Source organism: Vicugna pacos, chromosome 16 (genome assembly GCF_048564905.1).
Source record: "Vicugna pacos chromosome 16, VicPac4, whole genome shotgun sequence".
Taxonomy (NCBI): domain Eukaryota; kingdom Metazoa; phylum Chordata; class Mammalia; order Artiodactyla; family Camelidae; genus Vicugna; species Vicugna pacos.
The window spans coordinates 24,138,276-24,157,471 of NC_133002.1; the positions used below are offsets into that span (position 1 = coordinate 24,138,276).

General features: G+C 46.1%; 1 protein-coding gene across 1 annotated transcript in view; it reads left to right on the plus strand.

The window, feature by feature from the left end:
• LOC140686237 (trafficking protein particle complex subunit 9-like) overlaps nucleotides 1-19,196 on the plus strand; it is a 193,914-nt gene that overhangs the window by 19,833 nt on the left and 154,885 nt on the right. Inside the window, exons 2-4 of the mRNA XM_072939956.1 lie at nucleotides 4,451-4,624; nucleotides 5,045-5,217; nucleotides 9,654-9,872. Coding sequence (XP_072796057.1) covers nucleotides 9,850-9,872 — 23 coding nt within the window. The 5' untranslated portion in view covers nucleotides 4,451-4,624; nucleotides 5,045-5,217; nucleotides 9,654-9,849. The remainder of the gene's footprint in view (nucleotides 1-4,450; nucleotides 4,625-5,044; nucleotides 5,218-9,653; nucleotides 9,873-19,196) is intronic.

Consider the following 19,196-nt stretch of genomic DNA (forward strand, 5'->3'; position numbering starts at 1 on the left):
ATTGGAGGAGCACCGTGAAGTCAGCTCTTTGCAGGTGGAGTTGGAGGTGCCCTTGTGACATCTAAGTGCAGTGTCACGAGCTGAAAGAGGAGGTCTGGGCCCAGGCTGTGCATTTTCGAATAATGTCAACTCCTGAGGACACCGAAGTATTGATCACTGAACGGAAGTCATACTTTACAGGACAAATGAATAGTAGTATCACCTCTGTCATCAAAGCTCACGTCTATTTATTCATCACTCAGTTTGCAAATTGGGTACTTACAGAGCTCACTTCACCGTCCTCCCGTGGGCTCAGGCTCCACAGAAAAGAGCTGGTGTGTCTTCCTCTTTTCCAGAAGAAGACACATTTAGCTTGTAGCCTTCTGTACCTCGCCAGACTTAGGATATTAGTTTGTTGGTTTAATTGTATTTTCTGTTGGCCATGTCCTGACAGGAGAGAAATTTTACCTCATGGTCATGTTTCAATTAGCTGTTACTGAGAATTGCTGATCAGATACATAGTGTATTATATTAACTTTGTAGAGTAGTTATCATTTTTCTGTCTTTGCCCTTTAATTTTGATTGCCCCTTCAGTGTTCTATCCTTTTTGGGGCCTTATTTTTTTTTAATTAAAAAATGTCTGTTAACAGTTAAGAAAACGAAAACAAAGAAAAAATGCACATGGGAGCTAAATTTAGAAAATGTCTAGTGTGTTTTCTATCTCGGCAATGGAGGGTTCTAGAAACTCGTGAAAACTTTCATTACACAAGTTCCTTAAAATGCTGATTAAGAAATAAAACCTTCCTTCCTCATCTTTCAAGCTGCACAACTAATTGTCAAGAAAGTGAGGGGAAATTCTCAGAAGCCAAGACAAATGAGAAAGCAGGGTTTCTGGGAGATATGCGAGCCTTAGAATCCCTGGGGTGCTGGTTCGATCCTGAACTGATTTTCAGTTGCCTTGACAGGAGGGCAGGATGTGAGCCCCAGGCCTCTGACACTAGGAGTTGGATGGGGGATCATATTATGGGCCAAGCCCATCCTGAGGATCTTGGTTTACTAAAGGGTGAAATAGGAAAAAAAAGAATTCCTCAAGGCAAGAAAATAAGGAAAGTCAATTTTGTTGGAAGAGGGGAAAAATAACAAATCCAAAGTAAGGATATAGTTTAAAGTTGTTCTGGCATTAGAGTGACCACAAACACCTGGCAGAAAAGCACAGCTACTCCTTGATTGATAAGTTGTGTTTTGAATGAATCAGTGAACAGCCATTCTGAAAAAGGCCTCCAGAGTCTTGTGGATCAAGATACTGGACAGAAAACACCTCCCTTCCAAGGTCTCATTCAAATAACCAGAAAGGTTTTAAAGGAAAGAAGCCATGATCATAGTTCTATTTATTAACATTTCTATATGCTACGAATTCAGAGGTGACTATGTAGTTGTCTCCTCTATTATGGACCTTACTTTCTCTTTGGGGAGACAAAATGACATAGTTGGTAATCTTGGTGGAGGGAGGTGTTAGTCTGTTGCAATTAGCCAGGAGAGGAGATTAAGAAAACAGTGAAGGGTGGGTGAAATTTTTAGCTGAGGACAGTCTTGTTCACTTGGCTTTTAATTGCAGGCTCAATGAGCTGTCACTGGAGGGAATAGATCTTACGGAGGATGGGCTTAGCTCAGGCCTCATTGGAATGGACAAATGAACCTGGAGAAAGACAGTCAAATCTGTGCAGACATTAAAGTTCACTTGAACGTGCTGCTTCCCTGAGCCAAAGATAGGACAAATATGCAGCAATTCTTGAGGACAGAAGAGTGGTTTTTAAGGTTCTCCAAGAATGAATCCCATGGAACCGAGATGGCCAGTTGTCAAACTGAGACTTTGTTCTTTGGACGGTGTACCCAGCAAGGGTATTGGCCTTTTATATGTTTCCATTTGTCTTTAATACATGTCTGTTGATGAGGACATGGGCACAAATGTTTGACACCTTGTCGAGGCGATTTTGGATACCTGCCTAGAAGCACGGGCACAGTTGCGGCTGCTTCATACATCTTGCAGCCCGTCCCTTTCCCCGGCTCCGTGATCACGGCAGAGTGGTTCTTTGTTGACCTGTCCGTTTCCTCTGTGACATCATAACCCATGAAAAGACCGGAGCATATTAACTTGGCTTTGTTAAAGTCAAAGAAACAGATCAAATATGGAGTCAGATTTGTTCTTTCCTATTTCAGTAGTACCATGGAGATGGCAGTTTGGGCAGCTTTTTGTAGTGTCCTGGAGGCTTTCTCTCTCAGCTTCTGGGCGCCTCTATTGAAAACCCTTCATTGCTGTCTGGCCTGCTGGTAATGCACACTGCCTGTTTTGCCCTGAAGATGTTTTCTGTTTATAAACTCATCTCTACTCCTTGGAAAACAACTCAAGAAAAACTCAGTTGGTTTTCCACCAGCCATGGGCAGGGGTGAGGTATACCATGTTATTATTTCATAAAATAATAGTAATAATAGTAATAGTAATAGTACTAGAAATAATAATAGTATTATAATAATAATAATAATATAAAAGAAGTCTTAAAACAGGACTGAGCACTTTGGAGAGAGTCAAAAAATGCTTTCTGGCTTAAATCAAAAGTGATGACTTAGTGATTCCATGGCTGCTGTATTTGCTAAGCTAGTTACTCCTTTGCTCCATTACACATTATTTTAACTGAAAAAGAAATGCAAGCAAATGGTTAAAAAAAAACTCAAACAGAGCACAAAAATACACAAGTGAAAGAAGTTTTCCCTCATCTTCTGTTCTTTCAGCCCTGTCTGGAGATGCCACTGTTTACTATCTTTTGGGTGCTTTTCCAGATATGCTTTGCACATTCCCACCTATGTATGTAAATTCCTTTAAAATTTTAGTTATTTTTAACTTAAAGAGATTTAAATCCTCAAGTGGCTTCTGCCCGGGTAATAGAACAGAACAAATCTGACTCCATATTAGATCTGTTCCTTTGAATTTAACCCTATGCTCTGTCTCCTAGGCTTCATCTTGCTTGTAAAAAATTGTTGCCTAGAGCCTGAAATAAACAGGAGACCCTATTCTGAAGGCTCTGACCTTTAAGGATATTTAACACTTTTTCATTCATTAAAAGATAGCAAATTGCAGAATAGAAAATAACGTTTGTTTTGTTGGAGATTTACAGGGATCTGACCCACGCAGATAGCTGTAAGAACAAAGGATTCTAACAAGAAGGAATTCCTACACTAAGAAGTTTGCAACAACCAAGCGCGTAGGAAAGGAGCCTGAATTGTGACTTGGGGAGATGGTTTTCCAGAACATTAGTTTGCCATCTAGGTCTACAGAAACTTGCTATTCCATGCCCCAACATCTGGTCTCCCAACTTATTGGCCTGTCCTGCACTGAGGAGAATGAATTTGGACTTGGTAACCCTCCTATCTACCTAGAAAGCTGGGCACTGGAGCTGAGTGTTATGGAAACAGGCCAGCCAAGAAACAAGCACCAATCGGAGTGCTGGAGTACTCAGAATTATTATGCCGGCGGGCTCAGAGGGGCTTCTGCTCCGAAGTTCTGAGCACCTCCAAGACGTGCACATGAGGTTTTAAATACTTCAATACAAGTAAGGGGATATTAGCCAATAAGACTTAAAGAACAAAAAGCAAGGAATCAGTACACTGGAGCTTATCAATTTGTAATAGATCACGTTACTGACACTTGTTGAGCTTGGAATTACGAGTTAGGTTGTTAGGCCAATAAACTGACACTAAACTTCAGATTTACGAGATAGCCCAGCAGAACTTAGATCAGTAAACCAACACTTATCACACTTAGATTTGTGACTTAGCTTGTTAGCCCAGCTGGACTTTTCCTTCACATGAGGACAGCTCTCCCACCCCCAGGAAACCACTGTGAGCCCTTGATGTTTCCACTAGGGTGGGGTATGGTTTACCCAGGAGGGATGGGGACTATGCACCAACACTCAGGCAGTCTGCTCTGTCTGGGGCTCTGATCTTGTACCACACCACTCCCCCCAGCCCAACACCTGGGACAGTGGAGCTAAGGCAGTGATCCTTCCTGCCTGTTTCCCAGCGTGTAAAAGGGGAATATGTGCTCTTCCCAAGGAAGTTCTGAGCGACAACACCTGCGGGTGCTTGGTTCTCAGAGCAACAGAAAACCCAGCTCCGCATGGGGGCAACGGGTGTGATCCCCGTAGTGTTTCTGCAGAAGCATCTGATGGAGGGCTGGATCAGGGAGGTAAAACATGAGCTGCGGGACTTGAACGGTTACAGAAGGGTACAGAGGTAGGTCTGCCATCTCAGGGTGCCCTAGAGGTAAAGCTTTTTCTCTCCAACTCCGCTATGACACTCCCCTATCCAGACCCATCCCTTCTCTGCTCTTCCTGTCCATCTGTATCCCTCCACTTTTCCCCTCTTCTCCACCCGCTCCCATCTTCTCCCTCCCTCGCTGTCCCACCTTCTCTCGCAGAATCCAGAGAGGATCCATGTCCTTCCTGCGCATGCGCTGTCAGTGCCTGGTGGTCCGCTGGTTCGAAGCTCCATGTCCGAGCCGGGGATTGGCCCCAAATGCTTCTCAACTCTGTCGCCCGTTAGGCCTTTGGTTCCTGCCTGGGGCCGGGGCTTCTGGCTGTGGAAGTGCAAGGTGGGGGGCTCCCGGGAAAGGGTTCAGGCGGCTTCGGGAGGGTGATCCGCCTTTCACAGCCCCCAAGGGCGCCAGTCAGCCCGTGTTCAGCTGAATTTCTCTGGCCAGACCCTTCTGACAGCACCACCTGCCCCGGCACCCCGGCCACAGCTGTCCAGGTCCAGGTGTGCGCCTGCCACCTCTCACGCAGCCGGGATCCCCTCAGTCCACGACTGGCGTCCCCTTCCCCTCTCCCGCCCGCGAGTCCTCTCCTCCCGGGCTTCCTCTCCTCGGCCGCCTGCCCGTCCCCACCAATGGGCGGGCTGTTTCCCGGGCGGGCGTGGTCTGCAGACCTGGATGGGAACGGGCGGCTTATGCTGGTGCTGGGGCTGGCCTCCGAGCGGGGCTGCAGCCCGCACCCCCCCTTTCCCTCCCCCCTAGGGCTGCCCTCCTTTCCCTTTCACCCTCCCTCAGGACCAGCTCAGTGGCGTGTGTGCTGCTCCCCGGGCTGAGAGCCTCTGGCTGTAGCGCCCAGCTTCACCCCGTGGAGTCGGGAAAAGGGAGCATCAGTGCTGAGCAAGCTTCTGTCTCCTCCCTCAGTGTTTCTGCCGCAGGTAAGTACCTTGAACACTTTCAGGTGTTATGATGGCGGTGCTTGTTGATGTCACGTGTTTTTATAGTGAGAGGGATTAACAGTGGTGAAAGCAGGGCTTGGTTCTGTTAAAAATGAGCTGAAGGCATGAAGCTGTGATATCCTCCTTCCTTCCCTCTCCAAGGGTGAAACGTGTGACCGTCGATTTTAAAAAGACAGTTACAGTCCCTAACTAGCCCAGCCCAGCTAGTGTGTGTTAACAGGAACAGCATCACCAGAGGCCTTGGAGACCCAGGGATATTGCAGTCCTAAAGAACTCCTGGCACAGTTTGGTTTGTATTGGTTTTTTGTTTTTCTTAAATTGTGGGACAGACTAGTGGTATAAAAAGAAAAATATTTGTCAAGAAATATTTTTTCATATAACAGCGTTATTGTGATATAGTTCACACACCATGAATTCCATCCATTTAAATGGTAAAATTCAGCAGCTTTTAGCATATTCACAGTTGTGCAACCATTATTATTCCAGAACGTTTTTATCACTTCAGAAAGAGCAGTGGAAATTAATGACCTATCCACCCCTCCCCAGTGGTGGTTCTAAAGAAATTTCTTGGCTAATCTTGACCATAAATTCACTTGTTACATTCCAAGAAAAATCTGGTAGGAATTCTAATCAGAATTGCAATGAATCTGTCTATCAAAACAGGAAGAATTAACGTCTTTATGGCACAAACTTCTTCTACCCATGAATATATTTCGGACCCTATATTTTCCTCTGTCCAGAGCCTGGCCCATGGGAAGTCCTCACTACTTGTTGGGCTTGTGAATGATGAGATTCTATACATCGTTAGTTGCAGCTGTAGCCTTTCACAGAAGAGAAAAGAAACCTCAGTGAAACAAGTGACTCTCTGATGGTCAGAAAGAGTGACAGCCATTGCTGGAGTGATCCAGTGGACTTGGTGTTTGCAACCAGAATTCTCCACCACCTACAGCTAAGGGGATTAGAGTGTTCTTTTGTTTTTTCTTAATGGCGTTGCTTTTATTTTTACTTATTTTTTAAATTATTTTTTATTTAAGTGTAGTCAATTTACAATGTTAGTTTCAGGTGTACAGCAGAGATTCAGTTATAAACATATGCATATGTATATACATATGTTTTAGATTGTTTTTAGTATAACTCATTACAAGAAATTGAATATAGTTCCCTGTGTTATATAGCAGGTCCTTGTCATTTATTTTATATTTACTAATTTGTATCTGTTAATCCCTCCTTTCCTGCCTGCTAAATACAGTTTGCTTTCTATGTCCATGAGTCCATTTATAGGAGCACCATTTTTCCTAGTAATATATGCTCTTTGGCTGCTTTCAGTTTCAGTAATTCCATCTTATCTGTGGGTGCTTTTCTTCTGGTGGCCTTTATGTGGTTTGCACATGTGGTAATAGAGATCTTTATTTGGGAGAACTCCAGGCCTCTGTAGTCCCTGGTACAGAATGCCCCCTGAATTGATGATTGAACTGGGAAAAAAGCACAGTAAATGCTGGAATTTCCACTATGGTTGAGAATTCCAGGTTTCAATAACCTGTTTAGACAACCTTAATATTGGCTGCACCCATACTGGGTAATTTGGTGGAAATTCATGGTATGGTGGTGTAGAGACGGGGCCTTATATTCTTCTTCTCTTTCTGTTTTCTAACACTCATTCTCCTGGGCCTTCCAGATCCTCCCCCAGAAGTGCCCAGGGCTGGCTTGGTGCTGCACTGAGGCAATATTTGTTAATAACGCCCTTTCCTCTTCTCCTCTGAGCCTCCGTTTCTTTCTGTGCACAATGAGCGCTTAGACTAGATAAATACTTTTCAGTTTCTTTTAAAGCCATGTTTCCTTTGAGAAACAGAAAATGCAAATATCTCCTCTCAACCCAACCCTTTAGATTTTGGTATGTCCTCCAAGGAGTGACATAGCTCTTTGTGAAAAATTGATGTGATTTTGATTGCAGGTGACACAGAAAAGACTCTTCAGAGATTTATTGCAGGGAGAGGGCAGGAAAGAGGCAGTATGTGACACTTTCTAGTGTGAGCAACGGAGCAGGGACTTGGATTTAAATACGGTGTCTGACGTGGCCTCTCTCTAATCTTGTAGAATGTGATAAACTTCTCTACCTCAGTTTCTTGATGTGTCAAGTTGGGGTGATAATATTTTAAGGCTTCTGTGAAACATTATACAAATAAGACATTTGTGTCTCGGTAGAAACAAGATCTGCTAGGGATTCAGGGATTTGTTTAAAAAAAATTCTTGTCCATAGCACTCTGTCTGTGTGTATTTAGACGTTCCTGGAGGGTGAGGGTGAGTCTAAAGTCCATTGTGGGACAGGTGGCCCATATTTCTCCGTGTCCCAGTTTACCCCCTACTCCCCAGTCCTCTTCCTCAGTCCAGGATGAAGTTCCCTAGTAGATTTACACAGAGGTCTTGTGGAAATGGCTTTTCATTTTATTGTTTCACCAAGAAGGGCTGCCATCATGATCTCTGTGGTCAGGTTTTGAAGGGCTGCCATCATGATATCTGGTAAGAATTCTATGCAATTTGGAGTTCCAATTTAATGAAAAGAAAAAAATTACAAATAGAAAATTAGAACAAGGGTGGTGACAGGGGCTCTTTTAAGTGGACACCATTAGCTTTGTTAGCTTCAGGTGCTGTGGCCTGTTGCCACGAGGACCCATCCTCTTGCTCTGAAGTTGGAGGGACTAGTGGGCTCAGTGGGAATGTTAACTGAGTGTATCTCATGGGCTGGGCATTGTCCTATTTGTACTGTGTGTTCCTTATTTGAGACAGTGAGCTCACCTAACCTCGATAACCTCTTTAAAATATTAGACTTTTAATTTTGAGATGTAATGTAGATCCCCATGTGGTAGTAAGAGATTATATGGAGAGGGCCTATGGGCCCTTTGCCCAGTTTTCTTAATGGTTCCATCTTGCAGTGTTGGGGTACAATTCATTACTGACTCACTAACAATTTGAGGTTTGTGTTATTGCCCTTATTTCTATTCACGATTAAACTGGGGCTTCGAGAAGCACACAGGCCTGTCCAGGTCACCCACATTGTTAATGCAGAGTCGGGTGAACGTGGGCTTGGGATTTCCAGGCAGTACCATTATGATGGTTTGTGGCAGGGAGCAGCATTCACTTTGCTTGTTTATTCATTCATTCAACAAACATTTATTGAGTAAACTCTGTGGGTCAGATGCTTTCATAGAGTTATCTGATTCTTCAGCAGTACTGAGAATCAGGTAATGTTTATATTTTTTAATCTGAGAAAATTAGCTCTGAGAGGTTATAACCCCCCCAAAGGAAGTATAACTCATAAAGGAGGGATAGAACATGTGTACAGTCACCTCCTTTTATGCAGGTGGTACCCTATGCATTTTACATTTTCAAACATCCGTAATCCAGATATATTCTTGTAAGGCAAGGCTTTTTTTTTTAATTGAAGTATAGTCAAGTTTACAATGTTGTGTCAATTGCAAGGTGTTTTTTGACTTTTGAATTAAAAAATACTTTTTCAGCTGGGTAATTAGGTGTATTTACTTGTTTCATTTTTAAAATGAGGTACTGGGGTTTGAACCCAGGACCTCGTACATGCTAAGCATATGCTCTACCAATGAACAGTACCCTCTACCCCAAGGCAAGTTTTCTTATCCATTATTATGAAGCTTAGGAGTTCAAATAAATTGAATAGGAATCCAGATCTTTTGATCCTACTGTGGTCCTTTTCTTTATATTCTGCTGAAGGGGGTTGGGGAAGCATTTCCTTTGTTCATTTCTTTATTCAGCATTTTTGAGCAGTGACTTTGCATCAGGGCCTTGCTAGGTGCTTGGAAATAGAAAATAAGAAATGACCTTTCTCTGCAGAGGCAGGAAGCCTAGACCAAAAGCTGGGTAATGTGATCGAGCTACAGTAGCCACATGCAGACTCTGAGGACAAACTGTACCCTTGGATTTGCTTTGGCTTCCCTTGTCTTCTGGCTGGTACACACCAGGTCACCGCAACCCAGATGGGCCCATAGCACACAGCAGAGAATGTACCTCGATCTCCTCTCCCCTCTCGGCAGGGCCTGCAACATGAGCATCCCTGACTACGTGCAGTGTGCTGAGGACCACCAGACTCGTCCCGTTGTGGTCCAATCCATAGAGATCATCTCAGAGGAGAATTTCTTTTGCATCTATCAGCTACTCACCTCGGTGAGCCATATCAGCCCTTGTGGCTCCCAGTGGACACTCTGTATCCACTACAGGCACCGCTATGTGCCCGAGAATCGGTGGAGCGTCTTCCAGAAACACCCCAAGGTCGTGGGCCTTGTCACCATTACTGAATGTCTCTCTGCCAAGGCCTTCGAGAAGCTCCACATGCAGAGGAGCTGTATGGCACATCGCTTAATGACTCTCAGCTTTTTGTCTTTGTGCAGCATGGGGAGGTAGCCGAGCAGACGCGCACCGACGTTGCCTTCAATCTAAGAGTACTGCAGGGTGGTGGAGAAGAGGATCGAGGACTTCACTGAGTCACTCTTCATCTTGCTCAAGTCCAAGTGGCTGGATGGTGGCCCCAAGAATTCTGGGGACAAGATCCCCCTCCCCTGCATCCCGTTTGAGAAGGAGGACTTCATGGGACTGGACACAGACAGCAGGTAAGTTTACCTGGAAGCCAGTCCACCTTGGCTGTGTGCTGGATTGCTTCCCTACATCCAGAAAGGGATCAGCAAGGAAGAAGTCAATCTTGTAGCCAAGGGGGGAGGGAGGTGCAGCCCGCCGGTTTCCAGACATTTCAAAGTGAATCCGCCTTTATTTCAGAGAGATCCTTTTAGGGTTAGTGTGGACACTTACTCCCGCTTTACAGCCAGGAACATGGTGGGACCCCTGGGGTTGCTGTCCAATAAAGTAGCCAAAGCCACTGATGCTAGGAGCACTGGGGAGGAGGCTGGACTGAGCTGAGATGTGCTGTAGGTCAAATGCACACCAGACGCTGAGGCTTGTCTAGTAAAAGTACATAAACTATCTCTTTACTTCCTATATTGATTACATGTCAAAATAATAGTATTTTACATACAGTAGATTAAGTAAGATCTGTTCTTAAAATCACATTCTAGTATTTGTTTTTTGTTTGTTGGTTTGTTTCTTTGTTTCAAATTTTAAACGTGGCAACTGGGAAACTTTCTTTACATGGCTCTCATTTCATTTCTGTTGGGCAGCCTGTCCTGGTACATGCTCATCCCTTTGCTTATAGATGAGATGCTGAGCCCCGAGAGGCAGAACGAGGCGCTGGTTGAGCTGCGGCTGGAGCCGCTGTCACCTGCCTCCCAGGCCCAGCACCTTTTCAGCTCAGGCCGTCTCTTCCTGCCCGACAGCCACCATGCCAAGTTAGGACATCAGAAACACCGCCAGGGACTTCCTAATGAACTCCTTATGCAGGGAAAGGCGTATCACGGTGTATGGGACAGAGCAGGGAAATGTTCATTCCCACTTTGTCCCTGTGATTAAGTCAATGGCCCCACTTTGCCTCGGAAGTACAGATGAGCTCTTCTGGGCTGCCTACCCCCCACCTTCTGCTCTGTTTCCCCATATATCTATCGTGTTGTCCCTCGGGCTGAAGAGGGTGAGATGCCTTTGCCGAGACGTGGTCCCCCTTTGCTGGGGTGAGTGAGGGAAGCTGTGCCCCCCGGCCTACGGCCTCGGTCCTTGAGTCTGGAGAGGGCTCATGGTGGTCCCACAGGTGGCGGTCAGAAGACCTGGCATGTGCTACCGGGCCCGCTTTGGAGGTGGTGCTCTGTGATTCTTGAACTTACCTAAGATCAGATCCTACTTTCTGGTTGTTGGTAAGTTGGAGGAGAAGATGTTAGAGAATTAATAAAAAGAATGTCTAGACCAGCCCTGTGAGTGAGAAGCAAAGGGGACACTAGTCCCACCTGCGAGAGCCCACCTAGCAGGCTCTGGATGAATTTTCTGTTCCTCCCCGGAAATACCTCTATGGCTTAAGGAAGAGGAGAGGCATGTCGTGGCCATTATCTGTACTTGTCCTCACAGGGCCCTGTGATCTACACGCTCGCACTCCCCATCTGCTTCTTGGAGATGAGTTGACATGTTTAGGAGCCTGGGCACTGCTGAGGGCATAGCTCCCAGCACCGTGCTACACAGAGTCTGGCTCTGTTCACCTCACCTGTCAACTCCTGCTGAGGCCCCAGACATTAGTCAAGGTAGGTGCATCAGCGAAACCTAAGCAGGGACCACCTTCTCCCCCTGGACAGAGTGGTGAGTGAGCAGTGGAAGCCTGGAGCCCTGCCCCAGCCCCCACGCCAGTGCCACTTCTTTTGTCATAGGAGGCACTGGTGACATTTTTGCTCAACAAATGCTTGTCTCTGAGTCTGCAGACCCACCAGAGAATGCCAGCTTGTTTTTGCCTTTTGAAGTCTGCCCTTGGGACTTGGCGGAGTAGCCGGATGTGTACTTAGCCCACAGTGGTTCAGCGCATTGAACCTGCCTCCTTGTGGGTCTGTCTATTGTGGGCTCAGCCAGCATCTGAACGTCATTGAGATAACGCGGCCAGTGAGCTAGGGTCAAGCACATTCTCCTCCAGTCACTTTTACTCCATTGTTTCTTTTACTATTCCACAGTCATTAATTTTTTAAACAATGCTTTGGTGTAGGAGCAGAGCCTCATTCTCTCCTGCTACTCTTGGTGGAAGTGAGTAAAACGGTCCAGACTGAAATGCGACAACAATTTGTAGCTCAAAAGCTGCCTAGACGCTTGTAGGTCGAATTTTGGTTAGGGGAGTTGAACACGTTGTGGTCCCCCGGCAGCGCCGCTCCCCTCAGGCCCCTGCTTTCCCTTGAGCAGGAGGTGAGGTTGGGCCTCACCATCCCCGTGTCCCTGGCCTCACACACTCACATAAATTCTTGTACATGCAGTCAAAATCATTTTTGTTCTTGTGTGATTCTAATTTTCTCTTGTTCCTCTTTTCCTTTTTCTTTACTCCTTTTTCACTTGTACTGCCCAGTGAGCATGTTGTTGCTTCTGAAAATGTGGGCTGTGCACACCCTGCATTGGAAATAGCCAGATTGCCCTCCGTACAGTCTCCATCACTTTAAAAAGCAACAATTTAACAGCTGTTTTGATCCATCTATTATCTTAGTCATTTTTTATTTTCTAATTTTTTGGAATATTTGCTTTGTTAGCTCATCACCCACTGGTGTTTGATACCTGTTGAAATCCTTGCTTTTGAGGAACATGTTTGGTCCTCCTTTTATTTGGTGACAAATGCGCCCTTATTAAATTTGTTTCATTGTTTTGAAGAAGTAAGATGCGAATTGATTTTGTCGGGTGCTCAGGGATTCTTTTCATGGAGTATTTAAACTTGTAAGGTCAAACTCTGCAGCATTTTGCTCGATTCCTGCTTTTACACAAACGTGCTCGGCACGCGGTTCCTGGCTGTCGCTGTGTGACGTGCATGACGGCGCTTCCTGGCCGGCGGTCACTGGTGAGGAAGTGGCCGCCACGGAGGTGACAGCTGCAGGGGACGCTGTTGGAGGAAGCGGTCACCGTTTGGTTCTTTAAATTTTTTTTTTGCATTCAACTTCCCCGTGCCATTTACTTTACTTTGCCTTCATAAAGGGGCAGAATTGGGTCTAAAATCCATGACACTATTTGTTCCCTTTACGAGGCTGGTTTTTCTGGGTATCAGGACAACATGACCTTCTCCTAAGTAGCTGGCTCACCTGGATCTGTTGGACACAGGGACAGCTAAAAGGGCCGTAGCTTCCTCTCTGCTCCAGCCAGTGGGCATTCAGAGCTGGGTCTGTGGTTTGCCTCAGCAGCCGTGCAGACCTCCCTGCCCCGGCCTTTACTTTTAACCCATGTTGGCAGTAAAGAGTTGAATCCGTTTCTGTTGCAGCTGACATCCACCACTGACAGCCGTGTCGTTAGTTTGTGGTAGTCAGTCTCCAACACCCCAGACAACCGTGAAGGAAGATGATTTGGCCGACCTAGGACCCTGGATTCTCACCCTCACCATGGTTCATCTCACCCGGTGGAAGGGTTTGGCCACCACCATCATGCTGACCATGAGGCCTTGTTTCTCCTTTCATGCTCTGGTCCAAATGTGGACACTTCATTTTTCACTGAATTTGTCTCGCTTGAGACAGGCCAGAATATCTGAATGAGTCCATCACATTCTGGGTGGGGAACAGAACAGAAGTAAGTGTCGCAAGTAGATGGAGTCTAGGCTGTCCGGGTTGGCAAATGCAGGCTGGGATCTGTGATGGCTGGGCTGTACACTGGACACAGGCCTTTCCCGTGGCTCCTGAGAGCCCATGAGTTGAAGTGATAACAGCCTTGCGTGGATTCCCCCATCCTCATCTGCTCATTGGCAAGTGTGTCTGCTAATTAGGAGCTCCCCCAGACCTCGGGCCCTTCAAAGCTCAGACCATGGGAGAACCTTGAGTCCCTTCTCCTGGACATCCTGTGTGAGAATCCACTGCCTTCTGAGGTGAACAGCGGCAGGAGATGCCTCCCCCTCCAGGGAGCACCCTACGGAGGACTGTTAGTGCACCATGCTGTGAGCTTGTGTGTTTCCGGCCATGGTCCCTACAGAACTACAGTTGAGATGGGCTTATTGATGGAAATAACAGGACTGATTCCAGGGCAGGGCCTGGGGGAGGGAACAGTGGAAATTGAATGTGACCTCAGACACCTCGGTGGGTGCTGGGGCTGTTACTAAAATGGGGAGTCTGGGAGATACCTGCCAGGAATGGAATTCTAGAGTAAATGGTGGACATGAGGCATTTTTAAGATGCCATTTGTCATCCAAATTAGGACTTCAAAGAGGCACTCGGGTCGATGAGCCTGGGGCTCAGGTGAAGGAGCCGGACTAGAGATACACGTTGGGAGTCGTCATTCTTAGCTGGTGTTCACAGCCTTGCATGTGAATTAGATCATCTCGAGAGCTGCAGACTGAGGCTGAGGGGGGGCAGGGCTGTGTCTTGGTTGGAGGAAAGCCCAGACCATACAGCTTTGGTGTGTCAGTCAGTGGCGTTTGCCATTTTCAAAGCAATGCCAGTTATCCTTAAGGGGCCAGGGGCTGGGCAGGGCCAGCCAGGAAGAAATCTGAAGGGAGGGTCGTGGCCACGTGTGCGTCTTGGGAAGGTGCAGAGTCTGCAGGGTACGGGAGGGTAGACTCCTCAGATGCTAGAGTTGCAGTGAGGAATGGGGAGAAGTTAGTCACAATCACCTGTGAGGGAGGGAGGGAGGTCTAGGGAGCCCCACCTTACCGGACTCGCTTTCCCATGAACAGAAGGCAGTCAGACAGAGGATCTGAGGTGAGAAGGGATGGGCACTGGGAGGGGAGCCAACCTGGAGAATGGTGCCTGCAAAATTCTGGAATAGTCTCCCTGAAAAATAGAGTTAAAAATACCCAGACTCTTAAGAACATTGTTAGTGACTTGGGAGGAGGCAGTTGTTTTTCTGGCCTCCTAAGGGTAAGGCATGTATCCAGGGATACACAGAAGATACGGGCAGTCTGTTCCGGGGGCTTGATCGTTACCGGGGGAACAGTGCAAGTTTAAAGGGGGAAAAGGGCAGCGGAGGGAAACTAGCCAGGCCCCGTGTCAGGTAGCAGTCGGCCGCCCTACTTGCGTGTTGCATTCACATCCATGCCTCCCAGGTGGGCGCTGACAGCCCCCTTTTGGGGATTGGGAAGCCTTCTCAGAGGGGTTAAAGAATTGGTCCATTTAGTGACTAGTAAATGCTGTAGCAGGATTCAAGCAGGGCCTTGTCAGAATTCAAGGGCATGTTCTCTCTACTGTTTCCAGTACTTCCCTGTTATACCTGGAATGGTGAAGTGGGTCAGTTTTGGAGCCTTTCAGAAAAAGTATGATTTAAGCGCCTCTGGACTGTTTCACAAAGCTCAGCATTCTTTGATGGTTCTGAAGCACGCAGTGATTTTCTCCCCAGAGAGGTAACGTCTAACTCCTTTGATGATGACGTGGTTGCAAATGGTGTACAGGTGCAAAACCAGACTTTGCAGCTTCTGAAGGGAAAGTCTCCAGTTCTCCCTTGGTCGGCTTTCTTCCTCGGGATGTATCTGTGCTGCAGCATAGGCCTGAGCTTTCCATATGGAGTGAGAGTTTAATATCCGATGTTAGCATAAAACGGTCAGATGAAGAAAATCGACGTTGACAATTTATTTTTGGGTTTCATTAGTCAAAATATACTATCAGTTAATGGCCCATATAGCAAATGAAATTGAGTACAGGACATTGCATTTCTTACTTTCTATTTAGAGTTCTCTTACAGAATAATGTTGCCTGCTTTGGAACATCAGCTCCACCACTCACGGCACCTATCAGTGTGTTGGTGTGATTGCATTTACAGAGTGAATGTAATCTGGGCTTCCTCAGCCCCAAACACTCCAGTGCAGAATCACGGGCTGTAGACGTCTGTTAGTCACGCAAATACTTCTAAAATTATATGATTCCAGAAAAGAAAGAAGAGAGAGAGAGAGATTGCCTTTATCAAATTTCCTTTCAGTTCTAACTGAAAACTGTTGTTGAGCAGCTCTGGTTTCCTTTGGATAAGAATATATACATTTCTTTGCATGTAACCTGGGTTTTGGGCTAGAACACCAAGTTCTTGCTGTCCACAAGCCACAAAAATAGTAGCCAAATTGCACACGTGTGAAATAGTTTATACTTTTTTCTGAGAAAGTATCCTTGAATTTGGGACTTGGGCTGTGATTTCTGCTTTTTGCTTCCCCCACCTGTCTTGTAATCTCTCACTCCTTCCCACGTGGTTCCCAAGTGTTCGTGGTCTCAAAGGAGCGGGCAAACACCCAGTTGGTCACCATGTACTGCTGCTATTAATAGAGCCCAGTCAAGACCTAAAGGACATTATCAGAGAGGACTTCCTGAAAGAAATGGGCTGTACATTCAGTTGTGAGGACAGAGTAAGAGTCAGCCAGGAGAAGGAGTCAAGAATGTGGCTCAGGTCGCAGGTGCAGCCCGGGCAGAGGCCTGGAGGCTTTTGGCGTGGGGACCCGGGGAGAGTGCCCTGTGCGGTCCAGGGTGGAGGGAGCCCCTGCTGGGGAGGACACTGGAGAGAGTCCGGGATGTAGGGCTTTGGAAGAAGTTGAGTTTTACTAGAACTGACACAGTAGGCAGTGAAGGGTGTCAACAGAAGTGACCCTCAGGAAAGGTACTTCTGGTTTTGCTTCTGATATACTACAGACAAAAGGGTCGGGACGGGCGAGAGCAGGTATGTCTGTCCCTTTGAGATCCAACCCGTCATTCATTTATTCATAACACGTGCACTTCAGTGAGTCTAGGGGAGAGAGAGTGTAGCCACATAAATAAGCAAAATGTATTTGCTTCTTGAGAGCTTAGCATTGTCAGAAGTTGACTTAGCCTAGAATGTTCTAGGAAGAGAGGAACAAATTGTGGAGGTTGGAGGGAGGGAAGGCTTCCTTGGGAAACAGTCAAAATGAACCTGGAGGCAAGTGGGAAGTAGGAGCAGGTCAGGGGGCTCCTGAGGTCACTGGGGACCTATGTACTGAGATGAGGCTGGGCGAGCAGGGTCTGGGGTGGGGCTAGAACTCTACCAGGGAGCCTCTGAACTGTTTGAAGTGGGGTTGATGTAATCAAATTTGTGCTTTGGGAAGGCTGTCGTGGCTTTGTGTGTGTGTGTAGCGGGAAAGAGGTGGAGGGTGCCACCAACTGGGGGATCATTTGAAGACCATTCACAGGCTGGGATATGGGCTTCGGGGCTACTTGGGGACGGCAGGGGCAGTGTGGATGCCGGCTTTCCTTATGGGGGACTTGTTAGCGGGGCTGCCCTAGAGGCACCTTGTTGCTGGAAGAAAACTGATGGAGGCTGCCAGGTGGAAATTCCTCTTCTCTCCTTCCCTGCCTAGTGTGATGATCTTAGCTCAGCCAACATTTGGAACAAAAGAGCTAATCTCCAGGGTTGCCCAGGCCTTTGTAGAGCTCCTTCGAGTGAGATCTGATAGGATTTAGGTTTGTGTTCAGATCTGGATGTTCACTTAGTTAGAAACATCCTGTCATTTCGATTTCCATAGGGGTTTTTATTCCTGATAAAGATTGCTTTCTTGGTGAGAGGAAAATTATTACAGCTGTTGTCTTTTTCAAAAAAAATCATATGTTTTAAGAGCTTTAATATTCAAAAGAATAGGAATATATAAAATATTTAAGGAAGTCTTTGGTGTAGTTTCTTTGCTTTCTGAGCTAATGTGGAGTTAGAGCCTTTGCATTACTTAATAGCACATCCTTGTCAGTATTTAAAGAGCTGTTAGTGAGCACCCCAGGCCCCACCTATCAAAGAATCGTTAAAGTTTGCTCTGAAATAGTGAGGTCATAAAGGTCTTGTTTTCAGAAATCAAAAGGTTTTAAATACGCACCATAGCTCCATTTATAAAATAATAATAAGTTCAAAATTAAGAAAATGGAGGATAATTGATTTTTTTTAAAGCCTAAACATAAACTTTCTTGTGCTAATGTTGCAACTGGAAATTTTGAAAAGAAAAATCCTACTGCAATATCATCTACGTGGTATATATATATGAGTTTCACGTTTGAAAAGTAACTGCGCAGTGGTTTTCAAAGTCAGGAGCATTCCAGCTCAGATACTGGCAGTGATGGTTGCTGGTTTTCAATGGAAGAGCCTAAATTTGCCTTCTTAGCTTTTTTTTTTTTTGTACTGAGAAGGTTGAGTAGTGCTTTGCCAGGATGATTTTCGGGCAATTTGAGGGCAGATGTCGTGTTCCAGCAGTGAGATATTTCCATGCATTTTATTTTCTGGACATCACCAGGGCACATGTGGGGTTTGTGCCTGCAGGCTGGAATGCTGCAGGACTCCCTAATCCATCACCATTATGTCCTGGTGCTGCTCCGGTCAGTGAATGATTTTCTGTGACTTGGAGGTAATGTGGTCTGATGGTGATGATCAGACGTGCAGTTAAATGCTATTAATTGAAATAAGAGTAACCTAGAAACATTGCTCTAACAATACAGGATGAAGGAGGAGGATTGGCTGAGCTGCTTGCAGTGGGGTGTCTTCTCAGGTGACTCCCTCACCGTGATTCCTGCCAATATCCGCCCCAGCCCTGCACGGTAGTCCTGCCGAAGCAAGCAAGCACTTTGCTCAGAAACGCACTGAATTTCCTTGTGCCTCTGTTTGTTGGCTTTTTTTTGAAAGCACATTTTGCCCTTTGCTTAAATGCCATCCATGCTAGTCATCCCTTACACTCATTCTTCTGGACCTCGTCCATACATAGCTGCTGAATGGATGAACAGAATGTAGTATCTCCATGTAGTGGAACATTATTCACACGTAAGAGTGAATAAAAAAGAAAAAAAAAAGAGGAAAATGAAAAAGGCCACCTGTTTTGGGAAGTCCACCCACAATTTTCCCTTTGAAACCCAATCACTTATGCTCCATTCTACTCTTTTTGATAGTACTTACCAACTTCTAATAATCTTTAACGTTTCCAAAAAAAATAAATAAATAAAGAGATGCTGATGCCACTTCAAAATATACAAGCCTTGCTAACAGCATGTTAATTGAAAGGAAGCAGACACAAACGGCCACATATTGTTGATTTCAGTGATCTGAAAAGCCCAGAAAAGGCACATGCAGAGGCAGAGAGCAGGTGATGGTTGGAAGGGGCTGGGTGGAGGGGGATTACGGAGTGAATGCTAGTGATAGGGGGATTCTTTTGGGCTGATGAAGTGTTCTGGAAATAGAAGGTGTTGAGGGCTGCACAACCGTGATTGTGCAGAAGACTGCTGAGCGCTGTGTCTGGGAGTGCCTGTTGTTGGGGCATCTTTATTTTGTTCACATCCTGCAATGTGAAGGGCCATCTTCTGCTGTGGTCATTCTACTCCTGTGAGTGGTGAGGGTCAGAGACTTTGTAGAGTCCTGTTTCTTTTCTCCCTCTGGCTGAGTGTAGG